Source organism: Schistocerca serialis, chromosome 5, assembly GCF_023864345.2.
Source record: "Schistocerca serialis cubense isolate TAMUIC-IGC-003099 chromosome 5, iqSchSeri2.2, whole genome shotgun sequence".
NCBI classification, from domain to species: Eukaryota; Metazoa; Arthropoda; class Insecta; order Orthoptera; family Acrididae; genus Schistocerca; species Schistocerca serialis.
In genome coordinates this window covers 739,800,456-739,819,138 of record NC_064642.1, presented here as the reverse complement: position 1 = coordinate 739,819,138, position 18,683 = coordinate 739,800,456, and the positions used below count along the sequence as shown (strand labels likewise).

Sequence of the window (18,683 nt, the reverse complement as noted above, 5' to 3'; positions counted from 1 at the left end):
CCGACATTCGCCACAGTATGCTCGCATCTATACGGATGGCTGTAAGAATGAGCTGGGTGTGGGATACGCCGCCTTCAGCTCCTCTGGCGACATACCTTATCTTTGCACTTCCGCCTGAATCGTCTATCAACGCGGCGGAATTGCAGACCATCAGGGCGTCTATTTATTATGGAATGCATACTTTCCGGTTCTTATTGATCCTCACGGACTCCCAAAGTGTGTTTCAGGAACTGCGTCATCCTGCGTTTGGTAAAGAGTCTAACAGATATCCCTTGGATGTCTTGGAGGGCATTATAGTCGAGCGGACAGTGGGCATTGACGTTAGCTTACTTTCGATGAAAGGTCATCAAGGCTTTCTCCATAATGAAACTGTTGACCGCCTCTCTAATAGGAGTGTTACCGTAGGAAAGTGCCGTCCAACACCTGTCCTTTATACGAATTTCAACTCCACGCTCGAGAAAGCTGCTTATCACAAGAATTATGGATGGAATGTACCCCAGCACTATAAGGGCGGCCACCTGGCGTCTATATTGCGGATATGTTTTCTCTCGGCCGTGGTCCCCCTCTCTCATTTGCCTGAGGGTGGAAAAAGGGTGCTACCCCCCACACGTAAATCGGTCGAAAGTCATCACTTCTGGACTCTGATCAGGACCTAATGACGATGACGGATCTGAACCGTGTCACATTATTGTGTACCAAGTACTCGGCCACACAAACAGTCATGTACAAAAGATTGCTTGCGAGGAGCTACGCCCTCACGTACATCTACATCTACGTAGTTACTGTGCTGTTCACAATAAAGTGCCTGGAAGAGGGTTCAATGAACCACCTTCATGCTGTCTCTCTACCGTTGCATTCTCGAACGGCACGTGGGAAAAACGAGCACTTAAATTTTTCAGTGCGACCCCTGATTTCTCTTATTTTATCGTGATGATCATTTCTCCCTATGTAGGTGGGTGCCAACAGAATGTTTTCGCAATCGGAGGAGTAAACTGGTGATTGAAATTTCATAAGAAGATCCCGTCAAAACGAAAAACGCCTTTGTTTTAATGATTGCCTTTCCAATTCACGTATCATGTCTGTGACACTATCTCCCCTATTTCGCGATGATACAAAATGAGCTACCTTTCTTTGTACTTTTTCGATGTCATCGTCAGTCCCACGTGATGCGGATCCCACACCGCACAGCAGCACTCCAGAATAGGGCGGACAAGCATAGTGTAAGCAGTCTCTTTGGTAGACCTGTTGCACCTTATAAGTGTTCTGCCAATGAATCGCAGTCTTTCGTTTGCTCTACGCACAATATTATCTGTGTGATCGTTCCAGTTTAGGTTATTTGTTATTGCAATACCTAAGTATTTAGTTGAATTTACAGCCCTCAGATTTGTGTGACTTATCGCGTAATCGAAATTTAGCGGATTTCTTTTAGTACTCATGTGAATAACTTCGCTCTTTTCTTTATTCAGGGTCAATTTCCACTTTTCGCACCATACAGATATCTTACCTAAATCATTTTGCAACTAAGGACATCACACACATCCATGCCCGAGGCAGGATTCGAACCTGCGACCGTAGCAGTCCCGCGGTTCCGGACTGAAGCGCCTAGAACCGCACGGCCACCGCGGCCGGCTTGCAGTAAGAACTTTCTTTTGAAAACGACGCCGTTGCCCAGTTTTCATTTGTAAGTTTCTGTGTCTGTCATTCTCCTCTGGAACCTACCCAATTCAAAATCTGGGTCGTAATTTTTTTTTTTTTATTTATATAACGAGCCTACCTTTTTACTTCACACTGTTAGCATAAGACCGACATTTTACTTTCATATTTCTTTGACAAAAAATACGATCAAATTTTCGTCAAATTTCTTTGACAGAGATCTTTGACGTGGCGCTAGAAAGGAGTATTACACAGTCGTCATATTTTTCGTCATATTTCAAGATCACGGACGACAACTTGGTTATTATGCGCTGCAGTTGCTAGTACCACAATTGCATTGTTTGTGTATTTGGAAAAAATGCAGCCTAAAAAAGGAAACATACTTGGATAAAGTATTTAGATTACATCGAGGTAATAAAGGCATTCACCAACATTTGTTACGAGAGCTGCAAGTGGAGGAAGTCAAGTCTTCTCATATTACAAAACAGAATACTCTCTTGAGAAATGCTATATGTGCGGGAAGACAGGCAAACAGTGACACTGCAATTTCTTGATACATAAAACAGCTACTCTAGTTGACGACACAGCACTCTAATATCACGTTGCACGTTAACCAAAATAATCCCATGTGAAGCGATTTATAAAGCACCTAAGAGAGAATGTGTGAAGGTAGATAATTGTTTAGTACCCTATATCGGCAATAAGAACTATTTTTAATTTTGAATAATATAATTTATGGATTAGTGTCCCAACAACTATAAAATTAATTAAAAGTGCAAAACAGATGAAGCGCTTTTAACTTGTGGCATCCAGAGTTCAAAAATAGATAAAGTAGGATGGAAAGCTAAGAAAGAATTTTTGATTTTAGAGTTTGATCACATCCTCTATCCCGGCTTGCTGAAAAGCTGCCTGGATGTTTCCAGATGGCTATAGCTGGATGGCTGTAGGTGTGTTTGTGAACATGAAGTCGCCTGCAGCATATTTCAGCTGCCCATCAACACACAATTAATAGCATGCATTGTGCCCCTTGTTCACCCCTCACCCTGTTCGAAGCAAGTTTATTAAAAGAAAACACCAGTCGAAGGTACCAACCAACTTTGAAGCCATGTTTGCAAACACAATTCAGGGACGTTAAATAGCTGTAGCGACGCCAGCACTCGAAGTGGCTACATTTCACATTGCAGTGAACAGAAGACGAACGACTTTTATGATGAAATTTGCTGCGAGACCCTGTACTTGATCATATTTATTTGACGATCGGCGAGCTTTGACAAAGTTCCCCACTACACCATCAAATTTATTTGACATAAATGTTTGATGTATCAGCTTTGACGAGAAAATATGGTAGTGTAATAGCGGCCGAACTCGAACTTTTTTTTATTGCCCTATTATGGACATTGCAGTCATGTTAATATGGCACTTTTGTAACTGTTGTTGGCTGTACGGTCTTTGCTGCCCAAAGCCCAGGAAAAAAAAATATGTTGTACTCATCAGGATATGACTGAAAACGTAGGTCTGTATTATCACCAAATATTTTTGGGATCTGATAATATATCCTATCTATATGTGTAAGACAGGAAGTGAAATTACGTCATCTGATAAGAAGTCAGTCGCACAGCTCATACACAACGCTAAACGGCAGAGTTAAGCCTTTAACTGTTTTGGCTTCTTTGATGCAAATACCGTTAATGATGGGTATGTGCCCGGTACTACATCGTCAACAAGGTTAAAAAATAAAACGACGCTCTGTTGAGCAGCTTATGTTGGGATGTACCAGGTGATCAAAAAGTATAAATTTGAAAACTTAATAAACCACAGAATAATCAGATAGAGAGGTAAAAATTGACACACATGCTTGGAATGACATGGGATTTTATTAAAACCAAAAACAAAACAGAGTTCTCAAAATGTCTGACAGATGGCGCTGGATAGCAAAACGTCAGTGACTGCGCATGACAATCGTGTATAAAAGGAGCTGTAATGAGAGAGAGAGAGAGAATCAGATGCGCCAGCAGTTGCAGCATTTTGACGTTACCTGAAAAGGCGCTTTTAGTGAAGCTGTATTATCAGAATGGGGAATGTGCTAGTTCAGCGTTACGATCCTATCGTTATAGGAAGGGGATTCTAACGGGTAAAGGTCCGTTGACAAATGCAGCTGTGGCGAGAATGATTTCGAAGTTCGAAGCCACGGGTTGTTTAGACGATGGACCCCCGTAGTGGCCAACCGAGCACCAGGCGTAATGCTGCTGAGACAGTTCCGGAAGAAATGGAGACTGCAGCGGGTTCGTCTACGCACGGGGAAGTCAGCGCTCGTGCAGTCGCACGTCGCACCGGCATTCCATACTCTACTGTTTGGTTGGCACTTAGGCGTACCCTCCGATGCTATCCGTACAAAATCCATCGGCATCATGAACTGTTACCTGGCGATTCAGTGAAGCGGAGGGCATTTGCGTTTTGGGGGTTTCAAAAGATGGCGGAAGATGACGATTGGTTGAGTAACGTGTTGTGGACCGCCGAAGCTCAATTCACGCTCCGAGGGTCTGTCAACGCCCACAACTGCAGAATTTGGGCTACCGAAAATCCTAGAACTGTCGTGGAAACTTCATTGCACGACGAGAAAGTCACGGTATGGGTTGGATTTACCACATCTGCCGTTATCGGGCCTTTTTTCATCGAGGAAATGCGTGATTCTGGTTTTGTAACTGCTACCGTGACGGGTGAGAGGTACGCCGATATGTTACAGAATCGCATCATCCCCAGCCTGGCTGATAGACACCTGCTGGAACGTTTATGCAGGATGGCGCTCCACCCCATATTGCTAGACGCGTGAAAGATCTCCTGCGCGCGTCGTTTGGTGATGATTGTGTGCTCAGCCGCCACTTTCGTCATGCTTGGCCTCTCAGGGCCCCAGACCTCAGTCCGCGCGATTATTGGCTTTGGGGTTACCTGAGGTCGCAACTGTATCGTGATCGACCGACATCTCTAGGGATGCTGAAAGACAACATCCGACTCAATGCCTCACCATAACTCCGGACATGATTTACAGTGCTGTTCACAACATTATTCATCGACTACAGCTATTGTTGAGGAATGATGGTGAACATATTGAGCATTTCCTGTAAAGAACAAAAAAAAAAAACAAAAAAATGGCTCTGAGCACTATGGAACTTAACATCTGAGGTCATCATTCCCCTAGAACTTAGACTATTTAAGCCTAACTAACCTACGGACATCACACACATCCATGCCCGAGGCAGGATTCGAACCTGCGACCGTAGCGGTCGCGCGGTTCCAGACTGAAGCGCCTAGAACCTCTCGGCCACACCGGCCGGCCCTGTAAAGAACATCATTTTTGCTTTGTCTTACTTTGTTATGCTAATTATTGCTATTCTGATCAGATGAAACGCCATCTGTCGGACATTTTTTGAACTTTTGTATTTTTTTGGTTCTAATAAAACCCCATGTCATTCCAAGCATGTGTGTCAATTTGTACCTCTCTGTCTACGTTATTCCGTGATTTACTCAGTTTTCAAATTTATACTGACTTTTTGATCACCCGGTATATTTTTTTAACCGCGATTGGATTTACAAAATTTGCAAACTGCAGAGTAACACATGTACAGGGTATTATTTCACTGTTGAAATTTTGATTCTGGCTTTTGCAATATACGTATCTCGCTTTACGCAACAGTGTTAACTGCACGAATAATTTGTTTGTGTGTGATTAGTGTCGACGATATTGTCTCAGCGAACGTGATTGGCGTCTGCCGTGTTGCAGGCATCTCAATGCACAAAGGCTACGCGTTCGTGCAGTTCACGAACCCCTTCGACGCCCGCAGCGCCTGTCTGGGGGAGGACGCGCGCACCGTGCTGGGCCAAGTTCTCGGTGAGTGCTTCCCACTTGTTCTAGGCGCTAGCTCGTCCGCCGTCACGGTGAGCCGAGCCCTCAAACACACGACGGTCAAGGAGGTAAGTAGCTGCTCAACTGCCGACTTTCTCGGTCGTGAAAAATGTTACGAGATTCTTTTTTGTAACTCTTTGACATGATGCATGTCAGAATAGTAGGCAGCATTTGATCCAGTTTTATGTACTGATTACAAGCGAATTACGTCTGCAGCCGCCGGGCACGCAGAGATTTTTTTTGTTAAGATTTGGCAATATCTGAAAATGTAACATAAGAAGTTACCTGCATTCATGCAGATGTCAGTATGCGTATTCCAACTGGTAATCTGCTACACGCGCGAAATGTTGGTAGCCACTACTGCTTTGCGAGGGACATTGAGTACGAAATTGCCTTTTCAGTGGACCGTTCTACAAGCACAGTTATTTCAGCCGAAGTAATTTCACTCTGGCTTATATGGCTTTATTTATTAGGAACCGGCCCATTGCATCTAACCGATAACGGGATTTAAAAAGACGAATTCCTAGGATGTCCGACATGGGTCACAACATCTCTAGTATTATGCAGAGTGTTTACCAAACGATACATCAGGTTTTCACGTATCAACAGAGCAGAGATATCGTCGATGTGAAATAGGAAGATCAGAACTAATGACTTTATCGATCGTTGCGCTGTTTTTGTTGCCAGCACAGATACTTATATATCCGCGTTCCTGCATTAACTGAACATTGAATCAAACAGGATGCCTGTTCCAGAACTGTAGTTCCTTACACTTCGACTCTCACTCGTCCAATAATTTGCGTCTAAACTATCTTCAACGCTTTGTACGGATGATGCTTCAGATTCTAGCACTTTTTGATCATGGTTTCCTATTTCACACGCTTAGTTTTTTCTTTCTGGATCTTTTATGCTAGAAAATTCTTCATTTATAACTAGTCAGATTGTTCCTCGAAGCGATGTAGGACCAGAACAAAGCAAATTCATCGCGTAGTAATTCAGCATTAATAATACATACGTCATAGTTTGGGCACATGCATTGTAGCCGGAAGTTCGTGTAATTTCACCTCTGTTGTACGTTACGTTTAAATGTAAAATACATTTCAGTTCCATGTAGGAGCAGTACCGAAATCCTACGAAAGGCGTCACAATAAATGTTGTCGAACAAAGTAGATCCATCACCTCATTATAATACGCCACTGCGAGCGCAAATACAAACAGAATTTTTCCATGCTTGTTTTGAAGAAGAAATAACCAAGTCATTGGCCATGCAAAGTGGTTGAATAAAAATGAAAAGAGAAGAGAATTCGCGTACTTAAACTATCATTGAGCTAATGCTGTTATTATGGACGAGCTAGCCATATTGACTGTTGTCGACATTCAGCATGATTCGTGGCTTACTTACTTGGGGTTCTTCTGCATCATATAATCCTCGTTTTCACTTGGAAATTAATTTTGTAACGTACATTGTCTCATACAAGAAGTATGAAGTAATTGTATTCGATGTGATCCGTAGTTTCATTTGCTTTACTAACCACTCGTAAACTGAAGTAACGGTGGAACTTGCCTGTGTATCAGCCTTCAGTGCCTTTTATAACAGTGGTCTTCATTATTTCCGAGTTTAACAAATGTAGAAGGCAACGAGTAAATGAGGAACTTTTAAACCACAATTTTCTCTGTATACATCAGATTTCTTCTAAAAAGTTAGAGGTAAATGCGCTAGTAAGAAGGAAAGTGTAAATATTTCATGCGACACGGGAATTTCTGCACTCGCTTTTAACTATAACAACATGGAAGCCGTTTTTCATCAATGAATTAGTAACGTGGGGAAAATACATTAGTTCCATTACTTCTGATTATTTTCCACTGGAAATTTATGTTCATATTAAATGGGATATATTTCCATATTATATTCAAGAACTTCCCGAAGGTCGGAGATAATTTCCAAGCTCTATTTTATTTACTTGTTTATTTATTGTTATTGTTGCTGCTTGAAATGAATAGACATTTGCCACATCAAATATAATGACGTGCTGTAAGGGGTCAGACACATGACTGTAACACTGACCGAATCGTCTGACAAGGCACTGACAATAAAACACAAAAGCATCGCAGCTTTCTACAAAATCCGGAAATTCGTGTTATTATTGCGAGACTGAAATAATTTATACAGGATGAACGCAAAAGAACTTCACATTTTCAAAAATTCGTGCAAAGGAAACGATACAATTTACTAGCTTCAAACCTTATCTGTTAATCAGAGTACCTCGTTTTACAGGTGTCAGAGACTCAGGTTACACGGCACACGTTGTGACCATATTCGAACTCTCACCAAACCTTGTGCGATAGACTGGTGGTGATGGACTCGACCGCAGTTGCGATTCGCAGTGGGGGGCGGGGGGGGGGCGGAGGGGGAGGGGGAGGGGGAGGGGGAGGGACGCCGCACACTTGGCCTTTGACATAACTCCATAAAAAAATCACAAAGGGGTTAAGTCTGATGATGGTGGTGGCCATGTGCACCTCACCTCTTTGTCAGAATTTTGCACAGTCGAGCCATCATCATGTGTTTGTGTCTTGCGTTACAGACAAATCGGTGGGACAAGGTGCGCCATCTTGTTCCTAGATGAATCTGTTGGAGTTTTCTTGCAGCTGGGACAAAAGCCTCAAAGAAAGCGTGTCGACGTACCAAATCCTGTAATGGTTTTCTACTTGACAAAGCAGCAGCGGCAAATCTCACTCAACACTGTACAGAACACATTAACCTTTGGCGAATCTCGTTGACGTTCGATGGATAAAATGGGAATTCTCTATTCCCCAAAAACGGCCATTGTGCCCGTTAACTTTCCCGTCGGTGTGAAGTTTTGCCTCGTCCTTAACAACATTTCTGTACAGGAGGCACATCGTGCAGCATAATGGCCTGGAATGAGTGCCTAGACTAATACATACCTTTTCATGTGAAAAGAATTATGTGTGGGATCTGAAGCTAACGACTTTCTCGACATATTAATTTCAGTGAACATTCGCTGGAATGGTGTTGCAACGCGATTAGCATTTTGCTCCGACATAAGTGGCCGACCAGGACTTCTGCCTTTGGAAAGGCAGCCCTTCCGTTCAAATTTTTTGTGGCAGGCATAAATAAAGACCCTGCTGGGTGGCTCCGTGAAAGTGTACGCGAAATACACGTTGAGCAGTATCAGGTTCCGTGTCTCAGTAGTAACAGGACCCTTATAAGATCTCTTCATCGCCCGTTCGTCCCACTGTTAAGATTCCTTTCTCAGGAACGGATACTGAATTCAGTAAAAAGTGTGGCCATACATGTCACATATTTTGACACTCACCAACCCACTTATCAAAACCTACAGGGTACTTCCCATTGACCTAAAATCGTGAAATATGGTTAGAAGAAATATTTCACAGTACAACTAAAGGAAAAAAATCCGATAACTAATTTTAAAGAAGTTTAAATAACTGGTGTTGCTAATTAGCACATCATATTAATATCACTCCAGAATTACTAAAGTAAATGAAAAATTACTTTAGCAAGAGTGAAATTGCACAAAAAATTTAACTGGAAACTTTAAAATATTCTCAATAGTCTCGGAATTTGCAGGACTCATACTTGCCACTATCGGTATCGATAACAGACAAAAATCGTAGAGATTTTCGATTTCCGGGATGGATGAACCGTCTATAGATATAATTAAATTTGTACAGATCCCTCATCCCCTTGTCCTATTTGCCGTTGACCAATTTTAGTTCAAATGGTTCAAATGGCTCTGAGCACTATGGGACTCGACTGCTGAGGTCATTAGTCCCCTAGAACTTAGAACTAGTTAAACCTAACTAACCTAAGGACATCACAAACATCCATGCCCGAGGCAGGATTCGAACCTGCGACCGTAGCGGACTTGCGGTTCCAGACTGCAGCGCCTTTAACCGCACGGCCACTTCGGCCGGCCAATTTTATTAACTGAAGGACTTTCTGTTGTGATATAGTTGCCTCTTTCTATACTAGCAGTATCTGGCGGCAGCAGGCTACAGCAAGGAGATTGCGGTCATAAGTGAAAAGTCTTGCTATTAAAAGGTTAAGGTTTGAAGTGGATACGTTGTATCTTTTCGTTTGTACGAATTTTTTGAAAGAATCTATGTTAATAATGGAAGTAGTGTGGTTTATTCACAGAATAAATATTATCATGTCATAATTTCGCTTTCAAACGTTTGCTGTTGCATAAGACGCAGTAGCTTTTCCTGAGTGTTCAGGCCCTATCAAATAATTGTAGATCTCTTCGTCCCACAGACTTTCACTTTCTGTTTTGCCTTCTTCACGCTAATATGAAGCTGAAAGCACTAGGCAGTACAATGGGAACTTTTTGTAAACACTCTTGTTCCTATCGAAGAATTAACTAGCACACTTTATCTTGGTGCACTTGCACATTTTGTCGGTGTTTATCATTTGAGTGATTTTTCAGCTAGTGCTGTGTGTTTCTAGGTGTAGCGACATCACGCTAAAATGCTGCAAGAGTGATCGTTATAGCTGGCCCTACTGTGTAATGCATCGTTGATGACCACGATGTCGGGCGTCCTAAACAGACAACACGACGTAACGCACACGCGCTAGCTTGCGGTACTGGGAGGTTAGCAAACACCCGGATCGCGGGCGCGCAGCGAATTAACGACTACGAACTGGTACAATGGACAGCCTCAGTGTGGTTGTTAGGGTTTCCAAAGCTCTTGTAGGCAAATAGCCTCTAAATTACGCTTCAGAAAATACGATACGCAAACTGTTAAAATACTGTAACATAGAACACAAAGTTCATAGATTCACTTACGGACTTCCCCCCTTAGGGTTACCTGATGTGGCGCTTGAAAAGGCATCCGGCCACAAAGTTAAATAATAAAATAAAATTCACCAAATCCTGACGAAGTGACCCACGTCTTAGACAGGATGGACGCTAGGGAAAAGAAGGAAGAATGAATTAGACTTGCCTCTTACACCGTTATATACCTGCTGCAGTAGTATTGTTAGCACAGAACTTCCGTCTTAGAGCATATGAGTTTTCAATGGCTACAGTATCAGTTGATTTGACGTACTCTATGTGATGTGCCTGTGCTTTCAGCTTCGTCGTTGCTTCGTCGCAGACTGAAGGTAGGTGCAGATAGCGCTCCTGCCGGGACAGAGTAAAAGCAACAGAGGGGCAGACCCTGCGGAGGCACCTACTAATGTCACACGATTGTAACGATCGCAGCGGGGAGCCGTCATTTGGTTCCCAAATTAAGACAATTCGCCGACGTCTTCGCAAATCCGATAATCTGAAGGCCGGGCGGCGGGCGTGTTGACGCAGCGCAAGAAGCCCCGGCCCGCAGTTCGCTTCTTGTCCTTGAACCGGCTTCAGCGGCAGATCTCTTCATTTGCATAGCAGCGGGCCCGTCTGCATCACAATCTCTGTTTGACTTCCATCTAGCGGGCGATAAGCGCCCCGTGTTAGCCGTGCGAAGCGGCTCGCCACGCAAGCTGCGTTCAGCGTTCCTGTTGAGAAGACGCGGAAATATTGCCCGGCGTTTTTCTTAACTCGATTGTAAACCAGGGAAACACGCACTTGCGTCGGAGATAGAACTATCGATTTTAGAACTTTTGACGAATTCCAGAATTTTTCGGCAACCTTATACCCGCTCCGTTGAATGGAGACGTACAGAAGACATTTTCGTTTTTGACTTTTGAGCTCTTAATTTAACACAAAACTGTAGTTTTTAACAACATGTGCATAATTTTTAAGAAATATTTTTGTATTTTATTTTTACATGGTGCTACCGCTGCAGCAGAGGAAGACAACCGTTAACTTACAAAGTGTTTTTTTCTAAACTTAACAGTGGAATGTGCAGTTTTTATTTTGTATTTTGAAGAAGCTGGTTTTGTATTTGAGTCCACCTTAAAATGCAGATTTTTTGGCTGACATGTAACTGTCAGTGTTTTTTACAGATGTAAACATGGTTGCAGAGCCTAAAGCCCATCAGACTGGTAGGAAAAGGCAAAATATGGCAAAAACTGGAAATGACTGGTGAGTTTTTTTACAAAATATAAGTAAACTAATTTACTTGTAATTTTTTAAATAGATAGAAATATGTTCGGATGTTTCATTACATGAAGTTAGATTTTTGACGATGTGAAATTCTTCACGCATGAAGTTGGCTATTTAACTTGTTAGTAGCACTAACACTAATCAAAGACTGTAGTTTCTTCTTAGTTGTTACTCGTGGAAAGAAAAATTTTCGGTAAGAAAGTTACTGGTTTCGTGTAATTTGGGTTCTGTGCGAACATTATTTGAATTTCTAGTGTACACGTATCGTCTGTCAACCTAAAAATTTCGATTCTTTCTGTTTGAGCAAAAATTTGTGGTTTAGGTAATTCCACTCACTCTTGTCTAGAAGAAGTATTATCGGGAGGGACCGACATTTTAATGAAAAATTAAATCCACGGAATGCGTGACGTGTCTTGTTTGGAAACTACGTAAACGAAAGTTTTCGGTGAGACTCAGGTTCAATGAGCTTCCAGTTTCTGAGATACTGTAACGCAGTTTATGTCAGTTTAATTGGTCTGCTGTATATTATCCTCTACTGACAAGTACGGACACCAGCTGATTAGGTGGTGTTAACCCCTAGTTCATTACAGGACCAACTTTCACAATCATAATAAGAGAAAGAAAACTGGCGTTTTACGCATCGGAGCGTGGAATGTCAGATCCCTTAATCGGGCAGGTATGTTAGAAAATTTAAAAAGGGAAATGGATAGGTTAAAGTTAGATATAGTGGGAATTAGTGAAGTTCGGTGGCAGGAGGAACAAGACTTTTGGTCTGGTGATTACAGGGTTATAAACACAAAATCAAATAGGGGTAATGCAGGAGTAGGTAATAATGAATAAAAAAATAGGAGTGCGGGTTAGCTACTACAAACAGCTTAGTGAACGCATTATTGTGCCAAGATAGACACAAAGCCCATGCCTACTACAGTAGTACAAGTTTATATGCCAACTAGCTCTGCAGATGATGAAGAAATAGATGAAATGTATGACGAGATAAAAGAAATTATTCAGGTAGTGAAGGGAGACGAAAATTTAATAGTCATGGGTGACTGGAATTCGTCAGTAGGAAAAGGGAGAGAAGGAAACATAGTAGGTGAATATGGATTGGGGGGAAGAAATGAAAGAGGAAGCCGCCTGGTAGAATTTTGCACAGAGCATAACTTAATCATAACTAACACTTGATTCAAGAATCATAAAAGAAGGTTGTATACCTGGAAGAATCCTGGAGATACTAAAAGGTATCAGGTAGATTATATAATGGTAAGACAGGGATTTAGGAACCAGGTTTTAAATTGTAAGACATTTCCAGGGGCAGATGTGGATTCTGACCACAATCTATTGGTTATGAACTGCAGATTGAAACTGAAGAAACTGCAAAAAGGTGGGAATTTAAGGAGATGGGGCCTGGATAAACTGAAAGAACCAGAGGTTGTAGAGAGTTTCAGGGAGAGCATAAGGGAACAATTGACAGGAATGGGGGAAAGATATACAGTAGAAGAAGAATGGGTAGCTCTGAGGGATGAAGTAGTGAAGGCAGCAGACGATCAAGTAGGTAAAAAGATGAGGGGTAATAGAAATCCTTGGTTAACAGAAGAAATATTTAATTTAATTGATGAAAGGAGAAAATATAAAAATGCAGTAAATGAAGCAGGCAAAAAGGAATACAAACGTCTCAAAAATGAGATCGACAGGAAGTGTAAAATGGCTAGCAGGGATGGCTAGAGGACAAATGTAAGGATGTAGAGGCTTGTCTCACTAGGGGTAAGATAGATATTGCCTACAGGAAAATTAAAGAGATCTTTGGAAAGAAGAGAACCACTTGTATGAATATCAAGAGCTCAGATGGCAACCCATTCTAAGCAAAGAAGGGAAGGCAGAAAGGTGGAAGGAGTATATAGAGGGTTTATACAAGGGCAATGTACTTGAGGACAATATTATGGAAATGGAAGAGGATGTAGATGAAGACGAAATAGGAGATAAGATACTGCGTGAAGAGTTTGACAGAGCACTGAAAGACCTGAATCGAAACAAGGCCCCGGGAGTAGACAACATTCCATTAGAACTACTGATGGCCTTGGGAGAGCCAGTCATGACAAAACTCTACCATCTGGTGAGCAAGATGTATGAGACGGGCGAAATACCCTCAGACTTCAAGAAGAATATAATAATTACAATCCCAAAGAAAGCAGGTGTTGACAGATGTGAAAATTACCGAACTATCAGTTTAATAAGTCACAGCTGCAAAATACTATCGCGAATTCTTTACAGACGAATGGAAAAACTGGTAGAAGCGGACCTCGGGGAAGATCAGTTTGGATTCCGTAGAAATGTTGGAACACGTGAGGCAATACTAACCTTACGACTTATCTTAGAAGAAAGATTAAGAAAAGGCAAACCTACGTTTCTAGCATTTGTAGACTTAGAGAAAGCTTTTGACAATGTTAACTGGAATACTCTCTTTCAAATTCTGAAGGTGGCAGGGGTAAAATACAGGGAGCGAAAGGCTATTTACAGTTTGTACAGAAACCAGATGGCAGTTATGAGTCGAGGGGCATGAAAGGGAAGCAGTGTTTGGGAAAGGAGTGAGACAGGGTTGTAGCCTCTCCCCGATGTTATTCAATCTGTATATTGAGCAAGCAGTAAAGGAAACAAAAGAAAAATTCGGAGTAGGTATTAAAATTCATGGAGAAGAAGTAAAAACTTTGAGGTTCGCCGATGACATTGTAATTCTGTCAGAGACAGCAAAGGACTTGGAAGAGCTGTTGAACGGAATGGACAGTGTCTTGAAAGGAGGATATAAGATGAACATCAACAAAAGCAAAACGAGGATAATGGAATGTAGTCAGATTAAATCGGGTGATGCTGAGGGAATTAGATTAGGAAATGAGACACTTAAAGTAGTAAAGGAGTTTAGCTGTTTAGGGAGTAAAATAACTGAGGATGGTCGAAGTAGAGAGGATATAAAATGTAGACTGGCAATGGCAAGGAAATCGTTTCTGAAGAAGAGAAATTTGTTAACATCGAGTATAGATTTAAGTGTCAGGAAGTCGTTTCTGAAAGTATTTGTATGGAGTGTAGCCATGTATGGAAGTGAAACATGGACGATAACTAGTTTGGACAAGAAGATAATAGAAGCTTTCGAAATGTGGTGCTACAGAAGAATGCTGAAGATAAGGTGGGTAGATCACGTAACTAATGAGGAGGTATTGAATAGGATTGGGGAGAAGAGAAGTTTGTGGCACAACTTGTCTAGAAGAAGCGATCGGTTGGTAGGACATGTTTTGAGGCATCAAGGAATCACCAATTTGGTATTGGAGGGCAGCGTGGAGGGTAAAAATCGTAGAGGGAGACCAAGAGATTAATACACTAAGCAGATTCAGAAGGATGTAGGTTGCAGTAAGTACTGGGAGATGAAGAAGCTTGCACAGGATAGAGTAGCATGGAGAGCTGCATCAAACCAGTCTCAGGACTGAAGACCACAACAACAACAACAACAACAACAATAAGAATAAAAGTATAGAACGTCAACTGTATTCTCCTTTGGCGCTTGGTAGATCATGGTAATACGAAGGCATGGTGAAAACATAGACAACTCAGTCTTTTTATGTGGAAACTCTTAAAGCTTTTTAAATTAAACAAAATTAATTAACATTCAATATCCTTATTCTTCATGTCACCGTATTTATTTCTTAACATAGTCATCTTGGCGACGAACGCATGTATCCCAATGAGAGACCAGATGGCTGATAACATCACTGTAGATACATGCCTGACTTTGTTGAGGGAATCAGAACGTCACCTTCACTTGCACCCTTTCATCACTATCAATCTAAGGGAACCCCTCGAAGTTGCCCTTTAAGTTTTGGAAACAGATGAAAATCGTGTGGTGGATGATCGATGACAATGAACCCACGGCGTCGGATTGTTACAGGTGTCGCAGCGCTCGTGTGAGGTCTACCTTATGATGATGAAGTACACGGTGCTTCATTTGTGGACGAACTGCTCGAATTCGTGTCTTGTTTTTTGCCGCTGCGGATATAAGATCGATTGCAGCACGCTGTTTCTCACGCACTGACATAGTTACCGCTATGATACGCTACAGTTCTAGCGACAGAGGGTTGCAACTTGCGTCAACGAAACTTGACATGTAATATCTCAAGCGATATTGAGAACAAAATTTAAAAAATTTGTTCGCGTCACTTTTCAGTACGCCCTAGTAATTAGGAAAAAGGAGCATTTCCTTGACGTACATCGACAAGAAAATAATTCTTGTGTTCGTAATTTATTTTCCCAGATGTCATGGGTCCATCTGATCCAGAAGTACGTCGTCTCGGAAACAGTCGCAAATGCAGATTAAGAATCGTCATTATGAACAAGGGACTCAGGAATAAAAAGCATGTGGGTAACAGATTTTAACTAATATCTCTAAACTACTCCACTGGACTTGTATATACAATAAAAGACATATTTCAGAAGAAGTCGGTTTATATTTTAAGGCTGATTGCCGTCTGTTTCATTACTGCAGGAAGCTTGCTGAACATATTGTTGAACCTTGACGTTTGGTTTTGGACTGTAGGTATATGGGATGGAAATGAGATATACTGTCTCTCTGCTCTCATCAGACACATACCTTTCCTAATGTTCTGTTCCCTGTAGCGTGGAGACATCAGCCTTCATTATCTACAGCAGAGGATTCTTTTTCCTGGATAGCTGACTTAATGAAGAGGATAGGGTAAAACTACGGACCTGCGAACGCAAAGACAGGTGCAACGAGACCAAGTCTGCCGTATTGACATCGATAAAATCATAATGCTGGTTGCTCGCGGTGCAGATACCGTATTTGAATCGTAATCACGGCTGTGGATGCCACGATAGTTGTAACGCGAATGCATCCAGAGTGAAGGTGATCGAATCTGCACACGGTCGCTTCCAGACTGATGGAAGCCGATATGTGAAATACAATGGCGGTTAGTCTCGCACTGCTACTAATCATGTAGTGAAGCCAGCCAAGAACTGCAGTGAAAAGGGCCTGCCGTGCTGTCGATCTGCCTGCTGTGGTATGGCACATTATACATTAGAGTCACAGAATATTATATACTATATCTGCAATCCGTTTTTCAAAATTAGCGGATGTTCGGCCTTCGCCCGGAACTAGAGATGCGATTTCTTGACTAATCTGTTCTTGGATCCCACGCTAGCAGCAGCCAGTCTCTTTGAGGTGCTAGCTCATTCAGTAATAAGTTCTGCTTGTCAGCATTTTCCGAACGTCACGTTGTTATCTATCCACAACTCGTCGAAGTTGAACACCTCACGGGCAACTTGCCTGATGTTTTTCATCTGTACCTGGAGAATGGAGCCGGCCGGGGTGGCCGAGCGGTTCTAGGCGCTACAGTCTGGAACCGCGCGACCGCTACGGTCGCAGGTTCGAATCCTGCCTTGGGCATGGTTGTGTGTAATTTCCTTAGGTTAGTTAGGTTTGAGTAGTTCTAAGTTCTAGGGGACTGATGACCTCAGAAGTTAAGTCCCATAGTGCTCAGAGCCATTTGGAAAATGGAACGAAGAGTGAATGTCAGGATATTACACCAATGTAGTTAGTTCGTTATGCACTCGACGTTTAACCAAACCCATTGATTTCAATACATCTGCGAGGGATGTGCGTCCCCATCTCCATCCAGTCCTCTCTCGCAAGACTGGCAAAAGCTTCCGCGAGGTGGACACAATCTGACGTTATAAAACTCCTTAAGAGTTTTTCGGATATAATGACCAATGAAGTCGCTTGTTTCGTACATGACATCGCCGCGCCTCATCCTGAGTTGAAGAAAGTATATTTATCAGCTAGTTGGACTTCACTGAAAGTATATCAAAAGTAAAGATTTAACAGAACTATACGCTCACTGCAGTTTGGCGCTTTGACGGGAATGGTGCGAGTGAAGGAATAGGAGGCGGCTGCACATTCATTCTCACACAACTACGCGATGCACCAACTACGGTGCGCCTACAGTAATCCTTCACATAGGCCATTTTGCTAGGTTTAGGAATAATATAATACATATTACTGGAAAATGAAAAATGCATCTGTAAGCAACTGCGAATAAGCACTCATTTCGAATTACTGACAAACAGGGGTAAATAATGGAAATTTGGAAGTATAACAATATAACGAGTAGTTGCCTTTTCTTTCCAGCGGTACTAGGCGAGATTTGGAAAACCTCCTCAGCCGCGTAAAACTGGAAACGTACTTTCCTGCGTACTTACACAGTAGCTCGTAACTGAGACTGCGTAAGTGAAGGTACTAGGCCCTTCTTCTCCTTTTCTGCGTCGAAGTACTTTAATATATTCTCCATGATTTTACTTTCACCGCTGCGAATTACATGTTTCTTTTCCTCTTAGAAATCAGCAGTGAACCACAAGAACGCCGTGATGGTCCAGGGACGGGCTGTTGACCCATTTTATAACGTAAAGACACGCGAACAAAACACAACACGACAGCAACGCATCACACAGCAGTAAACAGTGGTGCAGTACTATTGTAGCTACTTTAGAAAATTCTTTAAAGTGAACCTTCCTCCCAATCTACACCATGCCGACGTCCGCAAGTTTAAACTTCAAGAAGTTCTTTCCACAGGTTAGTGGAAACAGTGTCTTGCATGAAACTTCCTGGTAGTGTAAAACTGTGTGCCAGATCGGGTTCCCAAGTTCGACTCTGGGTCCGGCACACAGTTTTAATCTACCAGGAGCTCCAAATCATTGCGGAGGATGACATTTCTTTCTAGTCTCTTGCATCTTGCTGCAAGTACTTGCTGGATCCGCCAGTTCCTGGAAGTTTTTCTGAAACTAACAGAAGTGCATGACGAGCACCGATGCGAAAATGCTAGTGTCGAAAAGGAGAACGGCGCAGAGACGCAGGACCGAAACGAATATACCATTGGAAGCCATAAACACACATAATTGGTACCACCAGCCAAGAAAGTACGAAATGAATTTACCAATAAATTTGTTGCCCCAGAAGGAAAAGTAGAAACACAATACACACATCAGACGTCTTCTGATGTTAG

At 42.2% G+C, this 18,683-nt stretch overlaps 1 protein-coding gene across 1 annotated transcript in view; it reads left to right on the top strand.

Moving 5' to 3' along the window:
• The window catches only part of LOC126480940 (heterogeneous nuclear ribonucleoprotein C-like), an 822,623-nt gene that overhangs the window by 548,690 nt on the left and 255,250 nt on the right, over nt 1-18,683 (top strand). Inside the window, exons 3-4 of the mRNA XM_050104357.1 lie at nt 5,432-5,539; nt 11,529-11,607. Coding sequence (XP_049960314.1) covers nt 5,432-5,539; nt 11,529-11,607 — 187 coding nt within the window. The remainder of the gene's footprint in view (nt 1-5,431; nt 5,540-11,528; nt 11,608-18,683) is intronic.